The sequence below is a fragment of the Ceratotherium simum genome, chromosome 16, assembly GCF_057802395.1.
Source record: "Ceratotherium simum simum isolate JZ-2026a chromosome 16, ASM5780239v1, whole genome shotgun sequence".
NCBI classification, from domain to species: Eukaryota; Metazoa; Chordata; class Mammalia; order Perissodactyla; family Rhinocerotidae; genus Ceratotherium; species Ceratotherium simum.
In genome coordinates, this window is record NC_141915.1 from 11,149,520 (window position 1) to 11,176,543 (window position 27,024).

A 27,024-nucleotide genomic window follows, 5' to 3' on the forward strand; every position below is an offset into this window, starting at 1 on the left:
AGGGGCCAGGGTGTGTGGAGCAAGGTGGTGGTGGTGGTGGTGTCTGGGGACCTGGGGAAGAATGGGACAGCGGGTGGGTTCAGAGACTGCCTGCTTTACCTAACAGCTGGAATTGGGTGAGGAGATGTCAGCTCAGCTTCAATCCTGGAGGATTAGTGAGATTAAAGTGAGAGAAGAGAGAGATGTCCGAGAGACCAAGAGGTGAAAAACAAGAGTCCTTGCGGAGGAGAGGCCTAGGGGTGGAGTGGGCGTCTGGGACTCTTTCTCCCCGAATCTTTCCATAGAGTCTGGGGTGAAAGGGCAAAGGCTGGGGAAAGATGAGGTGAGTGAGTATGCTGGTCTGTTTGTCTCTTCGTTGTCCCAATCCTCCCTCACTTGCATTTCACCAGCTCCCAGGTCAGCCCTCTGGCTCCTGGCCCCCCCACTATTGCGATGGGCACCCCCTCTCCTCACGGTGCTGCACAGTGACCTCTTCCAGGCCTTGCTGGGTGAGTAGCACCAATTTTCTGAGGGGCAGTGGTGGAAAGGGCTGGCCTGGTCCTGCGAGGGCAATTATCCATCTCAGGGGCTGGTTGAGAGCCTGGAGATCATTTGGTTCAAGCAGGAGCCCCCGCAGGGGTCATCCTGACAGTGTCCTCCATCAGCATCCACCAGACTCTGCTGGAGGAGCTCCTCCCTGACCAGACAGAAGGAGGCCAATGATGGCAGGGATGGCCAGGGAGGCAGGGGCAGAGGAGGGTAACTCAGTTCTGTTCCTGTGACAGACATCCTGGACTATTATGAGGCTTCCATCTCAGAGAGTCAGGTAAGGGGGTGGGGTGGGGGGGCTGACTTCCTGAGGGAGGAGGCAGGGCTGGAGCAAAGTACTGAGGGAGGCACTGCTAATATTTAACTGAGACTTGGGGGCCCTGGGGATGAAATTCTGAGTGAGGGGCATGGAGAATGCACTTTCTCCTGTCCTGCAGCCTCTTCTCCCTCTTGCTTTCCCCCTTTCTTTGCCTGCCCCAATTTCAGGCACTAAGAGTCCAGGACGTAATTACTTTTCAGGCTTCCTCCTGTGAATCCCGAGGGAGAACTAGGCCCCCAGGGATTCCCTCCTGCCAGCCCCTTCCTCACCCCCTGCCCCCTATCACGGGCTCTCTCCAGTATTTAAACAACCGTGGGTGCTCCCAGCCCGACTCTGGGTGCTTCCTCTGAGAAATGAAACCCATCCTCATCGTCTCTGCTGTATCGCTGGTGGCTGGCCAGGTCTCCATGTTTGCCTCGGGGCCTCTCGTCTCCTGCTTCCATCTCCTCTCCCATTATCCGGGTTCCTGCCAGCACTGAAGGAGTTAACTCTGCCAAGGCACCCCCCCCATTCTCGCTCCTCGCTCGCTCGCTCCCTCCCTCCCCCTGCTTCCTCTCTCCTCCTCTCTCCCCTTCCCTCCTCGGCTCCACGGCTCCCTCGGCCGCTGCCGCCTCCGACCCCCACCCCACTCCCCGCCACGGCCCCTAGCCCCTGGCCGTTAGGCAAGACCCCCTACCCCGGGGCTCCCCAGAATCCAGTTCCCCTCCCCCACCTCAGCTCATGCCCCAGCCCCCGAACTCCGGGGCTGCCAGCCCCCGGTGCCCCCGCCCCTCCTGAGAATCGGGGTGTGCTCCCCGAGCCCCCTCCCCTCCATTGGGGACCCCCTTTTAGGGCCCCCTTCCCCTCCCTCCCACGCTTCCCTACCTTTTCCTTCTTCAACCCCCTCTTTCCCCTCTCACCCCTCCCCCCATCCTGGCTCCCCCTGCAAAAGTGGGGTGCGGAGGGGGGAGGGGTGAGAACCGACGGAGGGGAGGAAGGAAACTCCGATGAAGTCAGAGCCCCTTACCCGCCGCCGCGGCCAGGCCCCCCAACATGGACTGTCTCTGTATAGTGACAACCAAGGTAAGCGTGATGGGGGGTCTGTAAACTGGGGGGAGGGTATGAGTTTGTGGGGAGGGGTTAGGCAGGCCTAATCTGGGGCCAGGGGGCCTGGAGTGAGAGCATCAGAAGATGTATCTCAGGGTCATAATTTACTTTTGGGGTGCACATCTGAGAAAACGCTTGGTTTGGCCACAGGTGCCCCCGGAGTGATTCCTTTGTACCTGTAGAGAAATGGAAAATTTGGTGTATTCCATGGTTTGGGGGGTCTTGTGGGTTTTGGGGTTCACCAATGATGTTTGAGGGAGACTTATTTAAGGAGAAGCCTAGCTCACATGGGAGTTCTGCTCTTGTGTATGTTAGGTGGACTACGTGGTGGGGGGGTCCTTTTTCCCCCTGGGGGACAAGCTGGCTTCCAGGTGCCTTGTCTAATTTCAGGGGGCTCCTGGCTTGGGGGTAGAAGGTTATTGGTTGGGAGTGCCTGACTGGTCTGGGGGTGTCAGCTGGCAGGGAAAGGGTGGGCCTTCAGGCTACGGAACAAGCGTCTCATGGTAGATACATTTGAGGGTCTGCTCAATTTGAAGGAACTGTTAATTTAGGGTTCGATCATATGGAATGGGGATAGTTGGGAGTTGTCAGAGGGCTGGGGTCTGGCATAGGATCACCTGAGGGAATGGACCAGGTGAGGTTAGGATTTGGGGGTACTCCCATGGGACGTAGAAGGTTGCGGCAGCTGAGGTTGCCAGCTCCTGAGGAGGACGATGGGAGGTTTTGAGAGAGAGGGGATTTAAGGAGCGGAACCAGGTAGGTGGTACAAAATTTGGAGGTGGCCCAGGCAGGTTCCCAATGTCCCCATCCCCTCCTACACTGTATCTACCCCTGGTTGAGAAAGAGGGAGAAAAGCAGATGGAGGGGACTGTTCCTGTTACTACCCCTGACACTTAGGATCAAGGTTGGGGGGACACCTGGATTTAAGGTTACTGGGGTGAAAAGGAGTAGGAGGAGGGCAGGGCTGGCAGCAGTAAGGATCTGTACAAAGGTGGCCTTGTGGTTGGGGCCTGGAAAGGGCAGGAGATCTTGGATGGGGAGCGCAAGCAAGCTCCTGGTGGGATGCAGAATACCTAGGTCTTGGCCGGGAGACTCTGGGACTGGAAAGCTGGATGCCTGGTGTATGGAGGGAGGCTTGGGCGGGTGGCAGGCAGCTGGGGGTTGGGGGGTGGGACAGGAAGTGGGGGCCGGGGAGGCGGGGTCCGGGTGAGTCACTGGCTGGGGAGGGGGTTATATTTAGTGGGAACTGCAGCTTCTCAGGGGAGGGAGCTGAGGACACACATGTTCTGTGCCACAAACTCACACATGTGTACACATGCGTTGTACACATGTGAGCATGGATGGAAGAGACTGGGGGCTGAGGACCTTTAGGTTCGGAGCCCCCACCCCCTCTGCAGGGCTACTTGCTCGTACCCTGTTTTGTGGGCTTTGGGCTTTCTCCCACACTGCTTCTTTCCCTCACCCCCTGTAGTTTCAGTGGATTTTGGTGCCTCAGTTTCTCTGGCCTGGTCTCCTTTAATGTCTGTCTGATCCTCTGCTCCACCTATCTCCTGCCCTTAGCCTGCCCCTTAACCTTAGGCTCCCTGGCTGTGGTCCCCTGTGTACAGGTGTACACAGAGAGCCAGTTGGAATGTGTAGGCTCTGCTTCCAACACGTGAACATAACGCCAGTGAGGGTGAGGGGCTTGCCTGCACTGGCAGCTATTCTGGGAGGGGGCCTTATTCATTTCCCTTCCAGACTCCTACTTCTTCGATGGAGCCCAGGGTTGAGCCTCTCCGAAGGAAAGAGCCTTGTGCAGAGAGGATCATGCATTTGGGGTTTTCCAGAGGCGTGGAGACCCAGGTTTACCATATTCCTTGTCCGGAAAACTTGGCAGTCTTGGGATGGCGGGGACTCCAACTCCCGTAAGACCTTGAGGCACAAGATCCCTCAGTGTTAGAGAGCTGCTGCCGGTGGGGCTGTTGGGAGTTGTGGTTCATCTCTATCCAGGGCAGCGAAGGGTAGCCCAGGAGGAGCCAGCAGGGGGCACATGGCACTTTTTCCCCCAAAATGCTGTATGGGGAAGGGGGTGCCCAGGCTTTGCGGTCGTTGAGCTTCCCAGCTCCGTCTGAGTCCTCCATTTTTCATTGCCTATATTTAGACTCCTGCCGCAGTGATTTAAGGAACATTTATTGAATGCCACTATGTGCCAGGCTCTGTGCTTTGTGCTAACTCTGCCTTTATAGCTATCACTTAGTCTTACTCCGTGCCTATATCTCTGCCTGTGTCTCTCTGTCTCTGAGCATCTTTCTCCCACTCCGCCCCCGTCCCTCCCCCTTCTCCCCGCGCTGCTGCCGCCGTTGCCATGGTAACCGGCGACGACTGAAGTTGCGTGGCGAACTTGAGGGCCGGGCGCGGGTGGCGGAGGGCGGAGCAGAACAGTGGGGGAGGGGAGAAAGTGGGGAAAGACCGGGGGTATTTGGCCAGAGCCCCGGAAGCGAAGCGGTTAAACCCCCCGGGTGGTCCTCATTGGGCAAAGCTAAGATGCTGGGGGCGGGGCAGTGTGGCCAGCGGCCTCATTCATTGGCCGACAGGGGCGTGGCGAAGGGACAGTGTGGGCGAGGCCGGGGGAGCGAATGGGCGGGCAGTGGACGGGGGCGTGGTCTCCTGGAGGCTGGTGGGCGGGGCCGGGCTTACTCTATCGAGGGAGGCGGGCGACAACCCTCGAAAAGGGGCGGGGCCTTAGGGCTGGTTAACCTGACCGAAATGAGGGCGGGGCTGACTCAGCGGGGGCGTGGCGTGGTCCCGTGTGCCGAAAGGAGACAGGGTTTGAGGGGCTGTTGTCTAAGTAACTGCGGGGCGCAGGGGTCTCTGGAAAGGAGAATCCGGGGGTTGGGCGATCTGACGTCTCAATTTTCCTAAGATGGAGGCCTGTTCAGATTTCATCAGAGCACAACCTCCTACCTCAGCTCTGTGTTCCAGGGAGACGGTTGCTAGGCGACAGCAAAGTCCTTGATTGCTGCGTTGCCAGGCAACTGGGAAACGGAAAATGGAGGGAAAAAGGAAATGGGGGATGGGGGAGGGTCTTAATGGGCTATAGCGCCCACTGGTGGAGAACTAGGCCTGTGCATGTTCTATTCTAGAAGGAATTTCGAGTCCAGCCTCTTCCGCACTGGCTCCCTCTGAGGCTCCAAGCATTCTATCTAGATATGAAACTAGGGCATTGAGGGTCATTTTGGGGGCACATCTAACAGATTCCGATCAACGGGAAGAGATGAGGCATAGGCGAGATTCTAGGGAAGTCCATTCTCTCTGCCATGTGTGGGCATTTTAGAGAAGCCAGAGAAGCAGATTTGAGAAGACTGCTCACTGGGCTTTAAGAGTTGGAAGGGTGGGCGTTCAATGGGAGAATATTTGGAAAAAATGCTTTCAGGTTTAGTTGTTTGAGAGAAAATGGAAGCCCCTGAAGAGACCTGAGGCAGTCATTTTGGGGTATTCTGGAAGATTTGTGGGTCACTGCAAATTGCAGGCCAGATCTGACTTTGAGAATATTTTTTGAGGCTTGGGTGTAGGGAGATGGATATATTTGGGAGCAATCTTCCAACAAAGTTGCAATTCAGAATTGTGGAGGGGATGTTGAGATGTAGGGAAGGCAGCCGGAAAAGGGAGTAACGTATGAACTTGAGGGATAAAGAAAGGGAATAGGGAAATACCTCTTAATTTAAGGGTTTGGGAATAAATTGTAGAGGTTGCAGTTGAATTTGGGTCAGCTTTAAAGTACGTTAAGTATTCCCTGAAATTGGGGTCTGGTGTTATTGAGGACTGGTATATTAGAAAGTCAGGAGTATATCATTAGATTCAGGGACTTGGACAGGGGACCCCAAACGAATTTGAGGACTGCTTATTTGGATGTTTACATTAGAATAAGGATAATATTTGCACTAATTTCAAGGTCTCTGTTAGTGGATTGTGGGACGGATATGATTTTAAAAGGGATGATTTAAAGGGTAGATGAATTTAAGGGCACAACAAGGATCTGTGGTCCTTAAACTCTTGAAAAGCATTGTCTGGCTATCAGGTGGGGCTGGACTGCTGGTTGGAATAGGAGATGTCTTGACATCTGAGGGTAAGCTGTCCACGTTAACTGTCTTTGGGGAGGGGCTTGTGGGAGGCAGTTTAGATCCCTTGGAGGTCCTTCTGAAGTAAGAGGGAAGTGCTGCTTCCTTCCCTGTACCCTGGGTGTCCAGTAGTGGTGAGCGGTCCAGTGAGGTTTTGGCATAGTTAGGGGCCTGGTGAAGATTAGGTGGAATAAGGAGTCCTTGAGAACCAGAGCGGTAAATTTTAGGACTCTATTTGTATAGAGTCCTACATAGGAGTAGGAATAGGAGTATACTGTGGAAGGTGAAGTCCACAGAGAAACCGCTGGAACCAGGGAAGTTGATGGCTAAGAGGGTCTCCCCTCACCCCCTCTGTCCTATCGTGACGCTCTCCCGCACTGCGCAGGCGCCGTTCTCCACTACCCCCCGCCCCCCCTCCGGCCGCAGCCTCCAGTCGCCGCGGCCGCTGCAGCCCCCGCCCCTCTGCCCCTCCCCTCCCCAACCCCAGGACCCTTGCTCTCCCACCCACCCCCTCCCCTTAGTCCCCCTCCCCTTCTCCATGTCGGCTCGGAACAGATTCGCCTCCATGTGTCTCTGCGTGGTACGTGCCGCGGTACGGGCTCCGGCCCCGCTCCCCTCTTACCAGACCCCCCAAATCTCAGGGTGCAAGCTTCAAGTGCTGTCGCTCTTCCTTCTGCTTGGCGCGGGGTCTCTGGGTTGCAGTGTCTCGCAGACAGGCAGTGGGTCGCCCCTCTTATCATCATCCACTTTCACTCACACCCCTCTATTTTGGGGGTGCAACCCTCTGGTCCAGGTCATTCTGTGTACCTGGGTCTCCGGTGAAGAGGGGGCCAAGGGAAAAAGAACAACAGCGACCCCCAGGCCTTTTGCTTGACTTATGCCCTAATATATTGGGGGTTCAGACTTGGTCCCAGTAGCATCCTAGCTGTCGCGTGTCAGGGCCCAGAGTCCCAGTCGGGTAAAAGAGGGGATCCTCCGCCTGCCCTGCTTTGGTTGTCCAGTAATCTGCGACTTTTGAGAGGTGCTGGCCTGGAACCCCACCTCCTAGTTTGCAGTTTTGGCATTACTCTCCCCCAACTCCACCCTCCAGACATTTTTCCTTTTTTTCCCTTACTACATGTACTTTAACATTTCCAAGGACTGAACATAGGCCCTAACCTCCTTCAGCCACGTTCTGGGAACTTTGGTACCCTTTCCTTGTTCCCCATTTCCCTCACATTGTCTGCCATTCCGGAGGAGCCTTTTCCTCAGTCCTAGACCCTCCTCCCCCCCATGGAGGTGGGGCAGGGAGAGGTGTCTGCAGTCTCACTGTGATAAAAATTTACCTTCATTTCCTTTCTAGAATAAACAATGAAATGTCCCTTTCCATGCTTTCATTTTCTTTATGTGCACGCTGACATTTCTTCATTGGATTCAGGAATTTTCTCTGTGAAATGAGGTGAAGATGTAGGGTTATTGGGCTCAAACTCTCCCCCAGGCTCCAAAACTTGAAGCTGGCACCCTTGTCCCTGCCTCATTTATCAGGCAGGAAATTGGGGTCCTTGTGAAGTGAGAGAGGAGAGCTGCTTCCTCCCCTTCTCCCTGGACGCCCGCCACCCCGAGTTCAGTTCTGGGGCCCTGTTCCTCCCTCAGCGCTCGCACTGTCCAGGCTGAAGACCACCTTTTCAGGGTGTGGAATGAACAACCTCTTTCAGTTCATCGAAGTCTGTTATCCAAGACAGCCCAGCCTTTAGGAGGGCTGTTTACCTTATACCCCTTACTCTTTCTTCTTCTAGACTTTTTGTGCCCATGGTATTGAAACTTGGAGCTCAGGTTTCTCTCTTCAGGTATGTGGGCCAGGAAGCAGGGTGTGTCTTGATGAGCTCCTATGTTCTATCTTTAAGGCTCTTCAGATGTATCAAGGTGCTTCTTGATCCTGGTTGTCTCTGTGACCTGGGTTCGAGAGTCTTCATGTTGCTGGTACCATTTCCCTCCTCCCAGTCTCCTGCACCCTTAGCCACAGGCCAACTTGGGTTATATCCTCAGCCTTGGCTCATGATCCTTAGAATTTTCAGAACCATACTCTAGTATCAGGCATTGACCTTGATAAGCTTCCTTCAGTTGGGTCTCGCATCTGTTGCCCTCCAGATGTTGGGGTGCTTTCAGCTTCTCAGACACTTTTTTGAAAGGGAAATTCTGCTTTCTCTTTACCCATGTGTACTGGGGAGTGTATTGTCTTCTCCAGTCCCTGAGGGAGCCCTGCATATGGTACCCTCTTCCTCCTCTGCTGAGCCTGGAGTTGGGGAAGGTCTGCTTCTGTGGGGGTCAGCTCCTGAGGAGGGGAGCTGCGTGAGGGCAGAGGCAGATGTGGGGGGACCCAGGCAGGGTCGCCGCCCTCCACTGCTGTCTCCAGCTGCCCTTTTCCTCTCTTTGGCCCCCAGTTAATCTCATTTACTGGTGTCCCTATTAAGCTAGCATGGGAGGCCCTTGACATGGCAGGTGATTAGTTGGGAAGAGAGTCAGGGGTCATGTTGGATCTTTCACTCCAAACGGCCAGAGGGAGATCAGGAATTCACTCTTGAATCTCAGCACTCTGTCCCCTTCCCCAGTCATCGAACCTGGAATCTGGCACCCATGCCTGCCCCCCTCCTGAGCCCTACTACTTCTGTTCGTCCCCCTTCCTCCCCCATCCCCTTCTAGTATATCCGATCAGCTGGCTGGGCTGTGGGCATTTGTAGGGGTGGAGCTAGACTCCTGGGGCCCCTTTGCTGACCACTTGGGAGCCAGTGGGGCCAGTGGGGCCAGTGAAGGAAGAGCTGGCCGGGTTTAGCTTTGTCCTGCCTAGAGGGCTGATGCCAAGTTCCTGCTAGTTGAAGGGCCTGACTGCGCTCCACGCCTCAGCATACAAGGTGCTGGAGAGCCAGCCACTTATGGAGTAGAGGCTGCAGTGGGGAGACTGAGGCAGTGAAGGTGGGGTGGGGGGTGTGGAATGCAGAGTGGGAGCAGCAACTGGAGTATGGAGGAGGGAGGTTACAACATGGGAGTGGGATTAAGGGTATGAGGGAAGTGGGAGGAAGACGATGAGGGTAGCAAAGAAGTTAGGGATGGATATAGCGAATGGAGGTACAAGTGTCAGAGAGGCTGGAGCTCTGAAAGGGTGGAGGGACTTGGAGACAGAGCCCTGGGAAAGGGGTGAAGAAACGGACGCTGAAAAAGCGGTGTGCTGGATAGAGGGCCGGTGTCCTAGGATGTGAGGCGGAGGAGGATTTGAGGGAGGGGGCTGGGATTTGGGAAGAGATGAGAAGTGCGGAGGCCTTGGCGGGAGAGGGGGCTGTGGGAAGGGTGGAGAGAGGGGAACCAATGGGCTGGAGGAGAGGGAGGGGGAGGAGCTGGTCAGGCCCCAGGGCCTTCCGCACTGCACAGGCTGGGGGAAGAGGAGGCGCCGGGCGGGCTGCCTGGAGCCCGAGGCGCTGGGCCGGCCCTAGTGACGCCTCCGTCCCCATCCCCAGAAATACCGCTACCAAGATGAAGACACGCCCCCTCTGGAGCACAGCCCGGCCCACCTCCCCAACCAGGTAAACGCCCCCGAGCTGGTGCACGTGGCGGAGAGGAACTTGTCCCACCTCGAGGCCGTCCATGGGGTCGTGGGCCACACCCACTTCTCCCCCCTCAAGGTAGGAGACTCAGGCGGCCCCCTCCCCAGTGCGGCCCTCGGAGCCTCGGAGCTACAGCAACCCCTAAAGGGCCGGTAGGGCGAGAGCTGTAGGTGGAGGGAGGCTGGGACTGGGCGGCTGGCGCTTGGGCTCCTCGGGCCAGGGGGGAGGGGGCGTTTGGGGGGCTGGAAACACCTTGTTCCCATAGAGGATAAACCGAGGCCAGGCAAGTGGGAATGGGTGTAGAACTTAAAGCCGGGGTGTGTGTGTGCGTCTGTCTGTGTCTGCATCTGCGTGTCTGCGAGCACGTGTGTGGAGATCTGTGCATCCCGAGTCCAGGCCTTCTTCCTTCCTTCACACCCCCCACCTCCGATTCTGTTTTCTGTGTCCAGAGCTCTCTTCAGAGCTCCTGCTGCCCTCATTTGCTCTTGTCCGTTCCCCTCCTCCTCCCCCCATTTCCGGCCTCTGGGCCTGGCTCTCCCTATCCCCGAGTCTCCAGACCTTTCCATCTGTCTGGCCTGAGACTTCCAGTCGTGGGGCCTTTCTGCCTCCATCCCCTGCCCAGCCTTTGCTCCCCTCCTGTGTTCCCTCCCCTCCTCGCTGCCTTTCCCTCCCTGCTGGCTGGCTGGTTCTTGATGCTGTCTCTCTCTTCCTCCCACGCACTCTCCTCCTCTCCCTGATCCTGGGCTCAGGCCCTCTGTGACCTGATCAGTCCTCTTCCTCTGTCAGCCAGCTCCCTCTCTCCTAGTTACCCCATTCCCTACTCATCACTTCTCTCCTTTCTTCTCCTCATGCCTCCCCTTCTCTCACTCTCCTGGGCTCTCACTTCCCCACCCAGATCTTCTTTATGCACCCGCTCTGCCTCCCATTATTATTCACCACCACCTGTTTCTCCTTCTCTGTGCTCGCAGTGTGTTTTCCCTTCTCCAGTCCTGAGGAGGCCTTGTTTCTAAGACCTTCCATTCTCCTGGCCACTTTCCATCTTCTTACCCCTCAGTTTCCTCTTCTGGGGGCATGGGATGGAGAGGGGTAGAGAGCACCAGGCAAGCTGTGAGATTGAGGGGAGCACTGTGGGGTTAGGGGTGGGATCCCAGAATGTTGTGGGATGCCCTTGGAAGGGGGAGGTTGCTGACATTCACCATGGGGAGGAGCTTTCTGAGCCTAGGGGTGAGGAGGCAGGGAGGGGGCAGCAGCAGGTTCTGGGGTGAGAAGGAGGTGGCAGGAGAGGAGTTGGAGAGGGAGAGAAAGACCATTCTTTGGCATGTAGTCAAATGGAGAGACAACAGAAAGGTAAAAGGTCCTGGGGCAGGGGTAGACAGGGATGAGACTGTGAAATCAGGGCAGGAGGTTGAGCTGATTGCGAGAAGGAAAGTAAAGCCCTGGAGATGGGGAGATGGTGCAGAGTATTCCTGTGGCACTCGAGGCTGCAGGGAGTGAAGAAAGAAGACTAGAGATGCTTTTTGTGAGATGGGGCAATTAAGTCACTGAGAAGGGGGAAGATGAGAGAAGGGAGCCTTGAGAGGTGGTAGTTAGTACAGCGCTAGGGACTGTTGGAACCAGAGCTCAGAAGCAGAAGGAAGTGGAAGCAGAGCGTGCTGGAGCCTATATGTGAGGGAGGGAGGTCTCAAGACAAGGCCTGAGTTGGGGAGCAGGAGAAGCCCCAATTTTCAGAGGAGATGGGGAGTGGGTTGAGAAGGGAGTGTGATTTGATGATAGAATCTTGAGGGCTTGAGGATGAGGTAAGGGAGAGTGGTGCTGATCTCTCTGGGGAATCAGAAATTAGGATGGAGGATAAGAGCAGGAGACTGATAAGGGATGGGGCTGGAGGGTGGAATAGGGACAAGAAAGTGGATGGAAAATGGAGGCTGAGATTGGAAGATGGAAATTGAAGGATGGGACAGGGATTTGTAGATGGAGGATGTGGGATGGGGTCGAGAGAGAGAGACGGGAAGATTATGAAGGTAGTCGCTGATGAAGGATGGGGCCTGGAGAAGGAGGGTCTAGTATAAGGATGGGGATGGGGACTGAGGAGAGGCACTGGGATGGAGGATGGACATGTGGATGAGATTTGGGCAGTCAGTGGCTATTGGTTGGACAACAGCATTTGCTGAGATTTGAAGGGTCGCAGGATGGTGTTAATAGATTTATGGGTATGAAATCTATTATAGAGCTTGAAAATGGTAATATGTAGTATTGAGAAATAGCAGTAGGAGAGAGGAGGGACCCCTTTGGAGGGGGAGAGTGAGGAGCCTGGGGAATCCATGATGAGTGCCTCGTGCTTGGTAGGCTCCAAATATTTGTTTAAGGAGGAGATAGGTTGGGGACCCCGGAAGGAGGCTCTTGGCCACCTCCCCCCGTTGCCATGGAGACGTGGCTTTGGTTGCCTTGGCAATTGGGGAAGCCCCTAGGACCCGCCTTAAGCTGGCCCCGCCTCCAGAGTCTAGAGACCCTGCTGCGTCGAGGCGACTGACGTCAGGGACCTGGGCACGCCCCACTTTAACCCATTCCGGAATGAAGTGGGGGGGAGACCGGGGAGTGGTAGATGAGAGGATAGGACCCGGATGTCTTTCACCACTCCCCCTTCCTGGCGTCCTTTGCACAGCGTAGGGTGAGGGGCGTAGGGTGAGGGGCGTAGGGGTGGGGGGAAGGGAGGTTATTCAGGATGCACTGCGCCCACAAACGTCTTCAGCCTGGACTTCTCTCGGCCTGGCTAGCGGGGGGCGGGGCCCAGGGCAGAAGAGGCGGGGCTAGCGGATCGCTTCTTCGTTCTGGAGTCTGGTCGGCCCTACGCCACGCCCCATCTCCCCCTCCCGTTGTCCTGACGACAGGGCCTCCTGGAGGTGGGTCTCCCCAGGCCTTGGCTGGGCTTAGATACCGTTGCTAGGCAACAGGGTCTCTAGAGGAAGGGGTGGATTGGATGGCGAGTGGGCGAGAGGGAGGGAGGGGCCTGCGTCTGGGGCAACCCCAGATTCCTGGGGCCCAGGGTTTAGGGCAAATGTGTGTGAAGGTAAGGGGCAAATCTGAGGGAGGGTTCTGAAGGTCTCTGGATGTATGTGGGCGTATAGGGACAGGGATCAGGCAGGAAGGCGGGCAGGACCCTGTGGACATAAGCCCCCAGGGTGAATGTGTGTAGCACATAAGGCATGTAACACCCTGTGGTGTTACATCCGGTGAGAAGCTACCCCCCCAGCCTCCTCCCCTCTCCCCACTCTTTACCATCTGCTGCTCCCCCGTCTGGCTGTTTCTCCCTTCCTGCTTCTCAGACACCTCCTTCCACATGCAGGGGACATGGGCTGGGCAGAGTTAGGTCCACACACGTGTGCATGTGCGCATATGTGTGTATATTATATGGATTGACGCTGGGTCCTTGAGAGACACTAAAGGTAGCAGAGTGGGCTTAGTTAAGAGGCTGAAAGGGTAGCCAGGTTGGTGGGACTCTTGGTTACTGGCTCCTTCTTGAGCTAAGGCTCAGGCAGCTTTTCATCTTTTTCCCCTCACAGGCCAATTCTCCCCCTGTGATTGTCAACACAGACACCCTAGAAGCCCCAGGATATGTGAGTTGTTTAGATTTTGGGGCTGTTGCAGAGGAAGGAGGGAGACAGGGAGGGCCTGGGTCCCAGCAGCAGGGTAGGGGCAGGTGCTCAGGTAGGAAGGTCTGTCTCACTGTTTTTGTGTTTCTGGGCCGTGCTGGAGTTGCAGGTGAACGGGACCGAGGGGGAAATGGAATACGAGGAGATCACACTGGAAAGGGTGAGCAGGGTCCTCCATCCAAGGTCTCCTTGCTCCCTGTCTGTGCTTCTCTCTGTGCCTCTGTTTTCTAGGTGGCCAGCCTCTTAACCCTGTCCCTTCCTGCTCTGGTCACAGCTCCCCAACCCATTCCCCTCCCTTCTCACCTTGCCAAGACTGGGCAGTGAGGGGAGCTGACCCTTTTCCCCTCCTTCTGCCCAGGGTAACTCAGGTCTGGGCTTCAGCATCGCAGGTGGCACTGACAACCCACACATCGGTGACGACCCATCCATTTTCATCACCAAGATCATTCCCGGTGGGGCTGCAGCTCAGGATGGCCGCCTCAGGTGGGGAGAGGCAACAGGGGTTAGGATGCTGGTTCCCTCGAAAGGGAGGGCCAGGGCAGCAGGAAGCTCCTGGCTCAGGCCCGCCTTGCTGCCCTCAGGGTCAACGATAGCATCTTGTTTGTAAATGAAGTGGATGTGCGGGAGGTGACCCACTCAGCGGCAGTGGAGGCCCTCAAAGAGGCAGGTTCCATCGTCCGCCTCTACGTCATGCGGCGGAAGCCCCCGGCTGAGAAGCTCATGGAGATCAAGCTCATCAAGGGGCCTAAAGGTAGTAACCATTATGTTGCCACCCCCATCCCAACTGTCGCCTGCTCCAAGGCGTGCACCCTAGGCACTTGGACACCCCCCTCTGCCCTGTCCTCCATCCAGGTCTTGGCTTCAGCATCGCAGGGGGTGTAGGGAACCAGCACATCCCCGGAGATAATAGCATCTATGTAACCAAGATTATCGAAGGAGGTGCTGCCCACAAGGACGGGAGGTTACAGATTGGAGACAAGATCTTGGCGGTGAGGACTCCCATCACTTTTCTAGCCCACACTTGGGTCTCGCCTGCTGGCCCTGAGCAGGCCCAGGCTTCCTTATCAGCTCATCCCTAGTCATCTGTCTTGAGGCTGTTTCTGGCTCAGTCTGACCTCTGCTTCCCTTGACCCAGGTCAACAGTGTGGGGCTGGAGGACGTCATGCATGAGGATGCTGTGGCAGCCCTGAAGAACACGTATGATGTTGTCTACCTAAAGGTGGCGAAGCCCAGCAATGCCTACCTGAGTGACAGCTATGCTCCCCCAGACATCACAACCTGTGAGAGCCCTCCAAACCCCAGAGCTCCCCATGCCCCATCCCAGTTACCCTCATGACATCCCGGGGACTGTTAATCTTCAGATACTCCCCATGAAATAGGCACAACCTCTGTCACTTCCAGTGGTTGGAGAATAGATGGACAATCAGTCACAAGAGAAGAACTAGAAAAGATTGTCAACAGTCTCTCCCCCAGAAGGCACAAGGCCCAGATGGTTTTATGGCTAATTTTATCAAAGCCTCAAGGAATAGATAATTATTATGCTCTTTCTGGGTACAGGAAAAGATAAAAAGTTTCACATTTCATTTTGTAAGGCCAATTCAAGTGGTCACAAAGATAATGTAAAAGAAGGAAAGTACAGACCAATTTTGCTTTTGACTAGAGATGCAGAAGTTTACAATAATGTAATAGCAACCCAAACCCAGCAGCATATTAAGGGACAATATTAACATTGTAACAAAGTAGGATTTGTTTCAGAAAAATAAAGGTAGCTCGATGTCAAGAAACCTCTTTTTTTTTTTTTTTTAAAGATTTTATTTATTTATTTTTTCCCCCCAAAGCCCCAGTAGATAGTTGTATGTCATAGCTGCACATTCTTCTAGTTGCTGTATGTGGGACGCGGCCTCAGCATGGCCAGAGAAGCGGTGTGTCGGTGCGCGCCCGGGATCCGAACCTGGGCCGCCAGCAGCAGAGCGCACGCACTTAACCGCTAAGCCACGGGGCTGGCCCACAAGAAACCTCTTAATATGATTCATTGTATTAAAAGTTAAGGTAAGGGCCGGCTCCGTGGCTTAGCGGTTAAGTGCGCGCGCTCTGATGCTGGCGGCCTGGGTTCGGATCCCGGGAGCGCCCCGAGGCACCACTTCTCCGTCCAACGTGAGGCCGAGTCCCACATACAGCAACTAAAAGGATGTGAACCTATGACATACAACTGTCTGCTGGGGCTTTGGGGGGAAAAAAACTGAATAAATAAAATCTTTAAAAGTTAAGGTAAAAAAATAAAATCATTTCAGATAGATGTGGAAAACACATTTGACAAAACTCGACATCTATTTTCAGATGAAAACTTAGTAAACTTGGAACAGAGGAATTTTCCTTAACATGATGAAGAGTAGTTATCAGAAACCAATGACTGAGCCAGCCCTGATGGCCTAGTGGTTAAAGTTCAGTGCGCTCTGCCTTGGTGGCCTGGGTTCGGTTCCCGGGCACAGAAGCACATCACTTATCTGTCAGTAGCCATGCTGTGGTGGTGGCTCACATAGAAGAACTAGAAGGACCTACAACTAGAATATACAACTGTGTATTGGGGCTTTGGGGAGGGGGAAAAAAAGATTGGCAACAGATGTTAGCTCAGGGTGAATGTTTCCCAGAAAAAAAAAAAAGAAACCAATGACAAACATTTCATGATAAAATCGTAGTAGTGTGTCCATTAAGTTAGGAACCAGGCAAGGATGCCTCTTATCTCTGCTATTGTTGTACATTGCTTTAAAGCGGGGTGTCTTAACGTTGGTACTATTGACGTTTTTGGACCCAAGAATTCATTGCTGTTGGGGGTTGTTCTGTGCATTCTAGGATGTTTAAGAGCATCCCTTGTCTCTATCGGATGACAGTGGTACCGCTCCCCACCAGTCAGGACAACCAAAAATGTCTTTAGACATTGCCAAATGTCCCCTGCTTTAGAACCACTGCTTTAGAGATTTCAGGCAGTATAGTGAGACAAGAAGACTAAATAGATGTTATGTTTGAAAAGGGAGAAACAAACTTATTCTTATTTGTGAATTGTACTGTTGTATGTCTAGATTAAAATCTAAGTGGGTTAACTGAAAAACTTAAAAATAATATGGAAGGTTAAGAATGTGGCCATATGTAAGATAAATAACAAGAATTAGTAACTTCCCAGCAATAACGTAATCAGTAAAAAGATCCCTTTCACCCTAGAAAAAAATTCTATAAAATTCTTAGAAATATAAACTTGACAAGAAGGGTGTAAGATTTGTATGAAGAAAATATGACACTTTAATGAAGGACATATGGGCCGGCCCCGTGGCTTGGTGGTTAAGTGAGCGCGCTCCACTGCTGGCGACCCGGGTTCGGATCCCGGGCTCACACTGACGCGCTGCTTCTCTGGCCATGCTGAGGCCGCGTCCCACATACAGCAACTAGAAGGTTGTGCAGCTATGACACACAACTATCTACTGGGGCTTTGGGGGGAAAAAATAAATAAATAAAAATCTTTAAAAAAAAAAAAAAAAAAAAAAATGAAGGACATAAAAGAAGACTTTAAGAAATGGAGAGTCACACCATGTTTCTGGGTAGAAAAACTTAATATGCTAAAGATCTCAACCTTGTCCAAGTTAATCTATACATTTTATATAATCCTAATCAGAATTTTAAAGTGTCCCCCGCACCCCACCCCGCTGGGAACTTGGCAGGTTGTTTCTAAAGTTCAACTGGAAAAATACATTTGGGAGAACAGCTAAGAAATTTTTGGAAAAGAATAATGAGGTGTGACTGTCTCTACCAAATATGAAATCATACTGTAAAAACTTATTAAAATCACATGGTAATATTTCTAAATACTGTAACCTACCAAAAGGAACCTTGGATCCTTGGAGAAAGGGCCAATTCCAAATCTTGGGCAACAAGTGTACAAGATCAGCTTGTAACATCTTTCATACTTGAAGGCAAGGAAGGTAGCCCAGACTGCTAGGGTCATGTCAGAGACAGAGGAGGGGCTCCTACTGGCCATTCAGTCAAAAAATATGTTGAAATCTGTGAGGTCATACTGATACTTAAGAATAATTAGGTACCTTTTGAAGGTGCTAGGGAACCCATTCATTCTGAAAACTGGCAAATAAAAGGAAAGCATCAAGCATTTAATCTTCCTTTCCTATACAAATTGCCCCTTAGGGTGACCAAAGGTTGATATGGGGAAGTTCTTTTTTATAGAAGAAGTCCTACTAGTAAGTGCTCCTCCCTCCAAAAAAAAAAAAAAAAAAGTAGAATATCACTATTTTGCAGTCCCTAGTGAGATATCAGAACCAGAGGGCCGGCCCCGTGGCTTAGCGGTTAAGTGCGCGAGCTCCACTACTGGCGGCCCAGGTTCGGATCCCGGGCGTGCACCAACGCACTGCTTCTCTGGCCATGCTGAGGCAGCGTCCCACAAACAGCAATCAGAGGGATGTGTAACTATGATGTGCAACTATCTACTGTGGCTTTGGGGAAACAAAAGGAGGAGGATTGGCAATAGATGTTACCTCAGAGCCGGTCTTCCTCAGCAAAAAGAGGAGGATTGGCATGGAGGTTAGCTCAGGGCTGATCTTCCTCACACACAAAAAAAAGAGATATCAGAACCAGGCAGTGATCATCAGTGGCTAAAACTCCTCGGTGGAAGGCTGATGGGGAGTGCTGGATGGATCAGGCTGACGACTCCTGAACCTACTGAGTAATCTTACCAAAAACGACCAGGCATTCTTGCGTCCTGTCGTGGTACAGTAGAAAGTACACAGCACCACCTATGAAGTATTCGTGCCAAAAAATGGAACTTGAGTCTAAGTTTCTAGAATGAATGACCAGTTCAGGAGATACGGGCAGAGGCCCATGTTCACACAGACAGATGCAGGCAGTGATTTCCCTGTTAGAATGTGGGGAATCCTCTTAGACAAATGACCTAGTTTTTTCAACAAATGAATGGCCAAATGGAAAAAAAAAAAAGGAGTAATTTTATAATTAATTAAGAGATTTGAGAGAGACAGCCACTAAAAGAAACCCCACAAAAGCCTGATATTAATATTCCCTTTGGCGTCGCAGTCCTGGCATACCTAGGCCCTGGAACCTTTAAATCGATAATCCCCTGGGAGAACCAACCCCTGATATCACCTATGAATTCCTGCCCGTGACATTGCTGTGATCTGATGTCCCCTCACCCCACCCTAGTGTCTCTGGCAGAACAACTTCCCCTTCACCTGAGTCTGGTTCTCTGGTTCCCTAGGGAGAAGGGGGGTGGGCGGGTGGTGGGTGCTGTCTCCCTCCATGTGTCCTTTCTCCCACGTCTTCCCTCAGCTTATTCCCAGCACCTGGACAATGAGATCAGTCACAGCAGCTACCTGGGCACCGACTACCCCACAGCCATGACCCCCACTTCCCCTCGGCGCTATTCCCCAGTGGCCAAGGACCTGCTTGGGGAGGAAGACATTCCCAGAGAACCGAGGCGGATTGTGATCCACCGGGGCTCCACAGGCCTCGGCTTCAACATCGTGGGTGGCGAGGACGGTGAAGGCATCTTCATCTCCTTTATCCTGGCCGGGGGCCCTGCGGACCTCAGTGGGGAGCTGCGGAAGGGGGACCAGATCCTCTCGGTGAGGGAGAGCCCAGAGCTCTTGGGCAGGGGCTTGGGTGGCCTGGAGCCTGGGCCCCATCTCCAGCGACTCAGCCTCTCTTCTTCTCTCTAGGTTAACGGTGTTGACCTCCGCAATGCCAGCCATGAGCAGGCTGCCATTGCCCTGAAGAACGCGGGTCAGACAGTCACGATCATCGCTCAGTATAAACCAGAAGGTAGCAGCCTGAAGCTCCCCGTCTTGTGGGCTGAGGTGGTCCTCAGAACTCTGTCTCCTCACCTCTGAACCTCGTGGCTTCAGTGGGGGCGAGGGAGGGCTGCAGTAGGATGGGGCTAGAGCTCAGGGACCTTCTTGTCCTTGCTCAGAGTACAGCCGATTCGAGGCCAAGATCCACGACCTTCGAGAACAGCTCATGAACAGCAGCCTTGGCTCAGGGACTGCCTCCCTGCGGAGCAACCCCAAAAGGGGTTTCTACATCAGGTTGGATGCTTCTCAGACTGGGCTGCCCTGCCGCTACCCCCTAACCCTTCCCCTAAACCCACCCAGGCCTGACACCCAACTGGGGTTCATGGGCTTGGCTGTCCAGGTTCGCATTTTGAAATTCTTCATATCAATTGGAAAATAGCCTCTGCCTCAACTATCCCTACTGCCTTCTAGCCCGTGGTCACCCTGGCACTTCCCCTAGGACGTCCAGCCTGCCCCACAGCTTGGTGACTCAGAGGTTAATGCCTGGCAGAGCAGGGGGTCCCAGCCTGTACCTTGCTGGGGGCAGTCTGCGGGACTGGACCACGGCTTTCTCGCTCTCAGGCGCTGTGTCTTCTGCCTCTGCCTCCCTGCTGCTTTTCTTGCTTCCCTCTTGGCTCCTGTCCACTCACATGGCCTCATCTGCCACTCCACCCTGCACATGTCTCTCGGAGCTGTCAGCTCGGGCCTGACCTCCTCCTGGAGGTCCAGAGCTGCAGTTCTTGCCATCTGCTTTCTGGACGTGTCCGCTGGGCTGTCCCACAGGCATCTCACGCTCACCACATCCCAAACTGAGCTCTTCTTTTTCTCGTGTGGACTCGTGCTCTCTGTTTTGCCAAATCAGTGTTTTCTCTCCCGCTGAATGGCACCCCTGTCCGCCCAGACACCTGGTTCAGACCAGATCCTCGCTCGGCCCTTCCCTCCCTGCTGGGTCCAGTTGGCTCCCAGGGCTGTTCGTTTCTGACCCCCAGATGACGCTGGACGATCCTGGAGTCTCTTTCCTTCTTTCCAGTCCCATTGCTCTGCTCTGTAGCCTTGCTGTCTCAGTGGTCGTTCCTTCCCTTGTCCTGACCCCAGGGGTGGTGACCTACTGACAGGAACGTTGATACCGATAAGGGGAACCAGAGTTTGCAGAGTGATATTTTTTCTTATGAATTGGAGCAGGTTCTAGATTCCCTTTGACTGTGATGTGCACGTGTATATCAGACTGCTTTCTCAGGAGGGTGGAGTTCTAGCTCTCACTCTAAAAATTGCACCAAATCCGTAGCCAGTCTGATCCCTGACACAGTGTGGACTGAGTGATGGTTAATAGAGTGGCGATGATGAGTTATCATAGAGCTTCTGGTCCCCACAGTTTTTGGGTTCCTCAGAATCCACGGCACCTGTGGGAAGCCACCAGCAGCCCGGGCTTTGCTGTAGACTCTTTATCCAGAACCTCCGGGCTGGGTCTCAGTGTGGCCAGAGTCCTCAGCCAGCCTCTGACCAGTGGCCACCTGCCTTCTAGGGCCCTGTTTGATTACGACAAGACCAAGGACTGCGGCTTCCTGAGCCAGGCCCTGAGTTTCCGCTTTGGGGATGTGCTGCATGTAATCGACGCCAGTGACGAGGAGTGGTGGCAGGCACGGCGGGTCCACTCTGACAGCGAGACCGATGACATCGGCTTTATCCCCAGCAAACGGCGGTGAGGCTCCCAGGGCCTGCAGCCTTCCTGCCACAGCACTGAAGTTCCCAAGGTCCCTAGGATGGGCACGGGTCTGCCCGCTGACTTCTTGGGCGTCTGTCTGCTGGGCCCTCTTGGGTACCATGAATCCCATGAGCCTTTGGGGTAGACATCTCATTTAGGAGCACAGGGGCCCAGGGGCTGCTGGGAGATGGGGTTATCAGCTATCTTAGGCGATAGGGGCCATAGGGCCCCTCACTGGGCATTGCCCATCCCCCATCCTTGCGTGTTTCCCACAGGGTTGAGCGACGGGAGTGGTCAAGGTTAAAGGCCAAGGTAGGTAGAGGAGGGGGTGAGCTTGGATGGGAGAGTGGGGGACCTATGGGGCCGAACTCCTGACCACCCACCCGACCTGCTCTTTCTTCCTAGGACTGGGGCTCCAGCTCAGGATCACAGGGTAGGTAGGGTCAGTTTGGGAAACCTGGGTTGAGAGGAGCCCCCAAGCTCCTCTTCACATCCGCGGGAAGGTGACCGGGGCCCCGAGTCCCGTGTCTCAGAGCCACTCGCAGACGCCCTGCCTCTCACTAGGTCGAGAAGACTCAGTTCTGAGCTACGAGACGGTGACTCAGATGGAAGGTGAGCCCCGGCCCCTGCCTTGGCCCCAGCCCCTCCTGCTCCCGGCTCCGTTCTTCACTGAGCCACTCTCTCTCCTCAGTGCACTATGCTCGCCCCATCATCATCCTTGGGCCCACCAAGGACCGTGCCAATGATGATCTTCTCTCCGAGTTCCCCGACAAGTTTGGATCCTGTGTTCCCCGTGAGTGCTGGGGCCTTGGATGGAGGTGGGAGGTGGGGGTCCCCCATGGGCCATAGGCAGAGCCACTTTGGGGCTTTGGGGTACAGGAAGACACAGGGATTCTCAGAGAAGGGGTGCTTCTCAGCCACCCTCCCATTTCATGGTAGCCATTCCAGGCCAGAGACTTGGAGGACCCAGAGGGTGCTGGGAGAGGTGGTTCCATCCCTCCTCAGTCTTGGTCTCCCCAGCAGCCCCCTTCCACTGAAGGACCAGCTGGGCACTTTGGGGGTTTGGTCATGTAGGCAGGTTTTAAGCTAGAGGGATGGTGGTTAGATCTTCAGGTGGTGGGGTGACTTCCCGGCAGATACAACACGGCCCAAGCGGGAGTATGAGATAGATGGCCGGGATTACCACTTTGTGTCGTCCCGGGAGAAAATGGAGAAGGACATTCAGGCGCACAAGTTCATTGAGGCCGGCCAGTACAACAGCCACCTATATGGAACTAGTGTCCAGTCCGTGCGAGAGGTGGCAGAGCAGGTAGGACCCGGCGGGCACCCCGGTCCTCTTCTTCCTCCCCTCTCCCCACCCCATGGCCTTCTTCCGGCTCTCTCTAACTCTCTTTCTCTCTGTCTCTTTCCCTGCTGGGTCTCCACTCCGCTCCTCCACCTCCTGCTTCTCTTGGGCAACTCTGTCGCACTGCCTGCTCCTGTGCCCTGCTCCCTGCTCCTCCCTGCCTGGCTTCCTGACCCCAAACTCCTCACCACCATCTGTCCCCTCTCTCCTCTGCTGCCCTCCTCCTTGCCCCATTTCTCTTCTCTTCCTGTGGCCTTGCTGTTGGTGGCTTGGCCTCCCCCAACTTGGTCCCTCCCTTCTACCCTGGTTCCCTTTGGCCCTCTCCCCACTCTCCTTCTGCCTCACCTGCTCCCGGGTCTCCACTCCCCTCTCCTACTCCCTGGCCACCTCCTTTTCCCTGCTGCCCCCCACCCTGCCCTCTCTCCCTCCATGGCTCTTTTCTCCATCTGCCTCTCTTCCCTCCCATCTGTCTCTCCTTGTTCCTTCCATCTGTCTGTCCTCTGTCCGTCCTCCCCTCCCTCCTCCTTCCATCCTACTTCCTTTCTCCTTTTTCTTTGCTTTCTTGCCCCACCTGTCCCATTGCCGCCTTCCACACCCCCACCCCACTCGGCCCCTCTTGCCTTGCTCTGCCCCATCTGTTGGGTCCCTTCCCTGGCTGTTCCTTACCCCACCCTCCATTCCCTCTGCTCCCTTCCTCCTGTGCTGGCCTCTTTCCTTGCTCTCTGTCTGCCCCTTTTCTTTTTCTCTCTGTCTTTCACTCTGTCTGTCCATACCCTCTTCTCGTCTTGACTCTCTCTGTTCATGTGTCTTTTGACATCCATGTCACTTCCCTTTTGGCTAACCTCCCATTCCCCACCTTTCCATGTACTGTGTCCTGTCCTGGCTCCTCTGTCTGTCCTTTCCTGCCACCTGCTGGTCCCCCTCTGCCCACCCTGCCTGCCCCCAGGGGAAGCACTGCATCCTCGATGTCTCAGCCAATGCCGTGCGGCGGCTGCAGGCGGCCCACCTGCACCCTATCGCCATCTTCATCCGCCCCCGCTCCCTGGAGAATGTGCTGTGAGTATGGTCCTGGGGGGGCCTCCCTTCCGCTCCCCGCACCTGTGGCCCTGTCTCAGAAGGCCTCTGTGTTGAACTCTCCCCTCAGAACCCTGGACAGTGGCTCCAGCAGCCCTTGATGGGGATCTGCACAGAGAGCTGGAACCCAGAGGATGCAGGGAATCGCAGGCCTCTCCTCTCCTGCCTTGGGCTAGGCAGGACTACAACTCCCAGCAGCCCCTGGGGCACACACCTGCTGGGGCGAGCCAGGGCCTCCGGGGCTGTTGGGAGTTAGTCTGAATCCCTTCACTGGGGCTGAAGGCTGGAAGGTTGAGGCTCTGGAGAGGTCCCTGGAGTGACCACACCTGGGGTGGGCCAGGGGTGGGGGAGGGTCATCTGTGACCCCGGAGGATATTGGGAATTGTATTTTTTGCCACACACTCCAAAGAAGAAAATACTGATTGCAACTTAACATCCCTGGATGGAGACTGTAAAAGGCAGGACCCACCCTCAGGTCTGCCTCTCTGTCTCTCTCCACAGAGAGATTAACAAGCGGATCACAGAGGAGCAAGCCCGCAAAGCCTTCGACAGAGCCACCAAGCTGGAGCAGGAGTTCACAGAGTGCTTCTCAGGTGAGCCCGCTGCCAGCACACGAGGCGCCTTTGCTCACATTCAGAACAGCTGCCCCCGCTGGGTGGACAGTTCAGAAAGAGGTGCCCCCTTTGGGTGGTTGCAGCCCCATGGGTCACAGCTTGGAGAATTAGAAAAAGGTCCCCTTCCTCTGGGCTGGCGCCACCCCCTTGGCTGGACATCCAGTCTTACTCCCTCCTCCGCCCCACCCCCAGCCATCGTGGAGGGCGACAGCTTTGAGGAGATCTACCACAAAGTGAAGCGTGTCATCGAGGACCTCTCAGGCCCCTACATCTGGGTCCCAGCCCGAGAGAGACTCTGATTCCTGCCCTGGCTTGGCCTGGACTCGCCCTGCCTCCATCGCCCGGGCCCTTGGTCTGGACTGAATTGCCCGAGCCCTTCGCGCCCCCTATCCTCCCTCCCACCCCTTCTTATTTATTTCCTTTCTAACTGGATCCAGCCCATTGGAGGGGGGACACTCCTCTGCATGTATCCCCGCACCCCAGACCTGGGCTCCTGAACCCCAGGAACCTGGCGTCTGGGGGGGAGCTGGGCTCCTGGTCCTGAGCCCTTGCTCCTTGGGACCCTCTGCCCCTGCCCGCCCCCAATGCACACACAAACCCACCGGGGGCCACCTGCCCTCCCTCGTCTTCTCCCACACACATTCCAGAAGTCAGGGCCCCCTCAAGGAGCACCCCGCTGCAGGGATGCAGGGCCACAGGCCTCCACCCTCTCCTGAGGCAGGGTCTGGGCTCACCCCTGCCCCCGTCATAACTTCCCATGTCCCTTGATTTCTCATTTATTTTTTCCTTTTTTTTTCTTCTCAAAGGTGGTTTTTGGGGGGGATAAGTGGGGGGACTCCACTGTGGGCCCCCTGCCTTCCACATGCCCCCACCTTTTTTCTTTGCCGGTTTGCATGAGTGGAAGGTCTAACTGTGGCTTTTTTTTTTCCTGGGATTTTTTTTGGGAAAAGGGAGGGATGGGTCTAGGGATTGGGAATGTGGGAGGGAGGGTGGGGGGGCAGGGGGTGGGGGGCGGGTGTCTGGGAGCCAGGGGAAGACTGGAAATGCTGCCGCCTTCTGCAATTTATTTATTTTTTTCTTTTGAGAGAGTGAAAGGAAGAGACAGATACTTGAAACCTAGCGTGTGGCCTGGTTCTTTGGGACCTGGGTGAGGGGGGAGACAGGGTGGGAGCATGGGGGTGGGTCTGGGGTCAGACCCTTCTTCATCCCAACCCAGAGAGCATAGAGTGCCTTGAAAGGAGCCTTGGAGGGAACCTGAAATCAAGGATCCAGAGTCGGTAGTGAAGAATGGGCCTGGGAAGGGCTGGAGGCTCTGTCCAAAGTCACTGACAGATCCAGAAAGAGGAGGCCTGACTTGCATAGGTCCCTGCAAACTTAGCCCAGCCCTGATCACTCCTCTGGGCTGTCTCCGGCTTGTCAGGCAGCACGACACTCTCTAAAGGAAAATATAGAGGAAACTTTTCTTGGTTCTTGTTTGTGGAGTTGTGGACCCAGCTGGGCTCTGGCGATGACCTTTACAGAGATTTGCTGATAAGAAATGCTGTGTAAATAGTTATTCATTGGATTTCTTTATGCCCTATCTCTATAGGAAAGATTTGAAGCAACTTCGCAAATAATAAGGGTAGGAAAATAGAACCTCGATACCAAAGATAAAACTAGGAGAAACAGATGCAGTAGCTATGAGGATGAATATGATCTCTGAGCTTCCTAGTAGACAGGGCAAAAAGGGAAATGGTCTGTTACCTAGTTCTTTATTATAAAGGAGAAAGAATTCTAGTGCTTTTAGGGAGTCAGATTTTCCTGGCCCTAAGCCATAACTGAAGCTTCTCAGATGCTGTTATGTAGATTAGTAGTTCTCAGCTTTCCTTCTGCCACTGTTCAAGTGCTTGACAGGCTCCCACCACGAGCTGCAGCACAGATGAGCCATTGCTGGCACTGGCTGGGATACCACCCCTTTCTCCCTCTGACTCAGGGGCTCCGACAGGGAAGGCTGAGGTGGAGGGTATGAAGAATTGCGAGGGTTAAGTCCTGAACAGTGCAAAAGGGCAGTTTTTGTAGCCACCCCTGACAGAAGGTGAGAGTTGGATGCAAAAGACCAACCCAGGGGTAGTGATTCTGGGGGCGCGTGACTGCCCCAGCCCAGACTGATCCAAGGATAGAGGCAGAGGTCCCAGCGGTGTCACGTAAACCAGTGGCTGTCTCCATGGATTGCCCTGCACGGTTTTCCAGGCGGTATTTGATCTAACAGACCCAGCCCACTGACTCTGGGGTGGGGCCCAGGGGTCTGCATTTCAGGAAACCCCCCAGTTATCCTGAGGTCTTGCTAGGTGGAGAACCACTGCTTCCTGGGGTGTTCTTCAAATAACCCTCTTTAGCTTGGTTCTGCTTGGAGCAGACAGTCTGAGGCTGTGCTGATGTCCTCTGCCGTCGGCTGAGGGGAGAGCTGAGCCGAGGGAGCTGCGTGCAGGTGATGTGTCTGGACCTAAGGGGTTGAGGAGAGGTCGCGGAGCGGGGGTAGAATCACCTAATTCTGCATGCGTTGTTTTTCAGATTCCAAAGGTAACACATGTACCTTACAAAAATTCAAATAAATGTAAAAATACATATGGTTTAAAGAAAAGTTCCTCCCTGTCTCATTCCACATACTCAGAGGGAAGCATGGGAGCAGTCAGGGCTGTGTTCCTCCAAATCTATGAAGAGCTCTTCCCTGGCCCTTTAAGGAGACTGGGTTCTTGAGTGGATAGGCCACCGGGTTCCCAAACAGATGGGGTTCAAATCCTGATTCCTCTTCTTCATCTCTCTCTATTTCTTTCAGCAAATACTTATTTGGATACTCCTTGGTGCCAGGCAGTGTTTGAAATGCTGGACTGCAGTGTCCTGCCCTCAGGGAACTTGGGGTCCATCCAGTGGGGACAGCAGGCGGGAGGAAGTAAAGGAACGGTGCTGTTAAGCGAAGAAAGTGACCACTGGTTAGGTGTCCTTGCTGGTTGAGACCGGTGATCAGGGAGGCCTCTTCTTGGAGCAGCTTTTGAGTTGGGAGCAGCTTTTGAGTTGAGACCGGAAGGATGCCGAAGCCTGGGGCAGGGGAGTGTGCCAGGTTCAGAGGAGCAGCAGGGTAGGAAGAAGTTTGGAATGTCGGAGGACAGGAAGAGTTGTGGGGTGGAGGGAGGGAGAGAAACAGGAGACGGGTCAGAGAG

The 27,024-nt window shown here is 54.5% G+C and overlaps 1 protein-coding gene across 17 annotated transcripts; it reads left to right on the top strand.

Annotated features, from left to right (window-relative positions):
• The first annotated feature begins 256 nt into the window (after nt 1-256).
• On the top strand, nt 257-24,795 carry DLG4 (discs large MAGUK scaffold protein 4). Of its 17 annotated transcripts, none has more exons than XM_087440537.1 (21): nt 257-488; nt 765-805; nt 9,519-9,683; nt 13,163-13,216; nt 13,353-13,412; nt 13,611-13,735; nt 13,834-14,003; nt 14,105-14,241; nt 14,388-14,532; nt 18,593-18,888; nt 18,982-19,084; nt 19,233-19,347; nt 20,615-20,791; nt 21,070-21,106; nt 21,200-21,227; nt 21,359-21,406; nt 21,486-21,587; nt 21,931-22,103; nt 23,086-23,195; nt 23,715-23,806; nt 24,020-24,795. In XM_087440537.1, the coding sequence occupies exons 5-21, from the start codon at nt 13,383-13,385 to the stop codon at nt 24,124-24,126; spliced, it is 1,995 nt and encodes a 664-aa protein (XP_087296663.1). In that variant the 5' UTR covers nt 257-488; nt 765-805; nt 9,519-9,683; nt 13,163-13,216; nt 13,353-13,382; the 3' UTR covers nt 24,127-24,795. The 17 variants fall into 17 exon arrangements, 16 of the variants coding, with proteins under 16 accessions (XP_087296663.1, XP_087296664.1, XP_087296665.1 ...); XM_087440538.1 differs by having other exon boundaries at nt 9,519-9,584; XM_087440539.1 differs by having other exon boundaries at nt 9,519-9,584; nt 13,362-13,412.
• Nucleotides 24,796-27,024: the final 2,229 nt, after the last annotated feature.

Bases quoted from the DNA above. Each gene is read 5' to 3' on its own strand.
- DLG4 (XM_087440527.1), top strand. From the start codon at position 1,880: ATGGACTGTCTCTGTATAGTGACAACCAAG. The intron at 18,889-18,981 runs GTGAGGGAGAGC...TCTTCTCTCTAG, and splicing joins AGGGGGACCAGATCCTCTCG to GTTAACGGTGTTGACCTCCG. The intron at 21,407-21,485 runs GTGAGCCCCGGC...CTCTCTCCTCAG, and splicing joins GACGGTGACTCAGATGGAAG to TGCACTATGCTCGCCCCATC.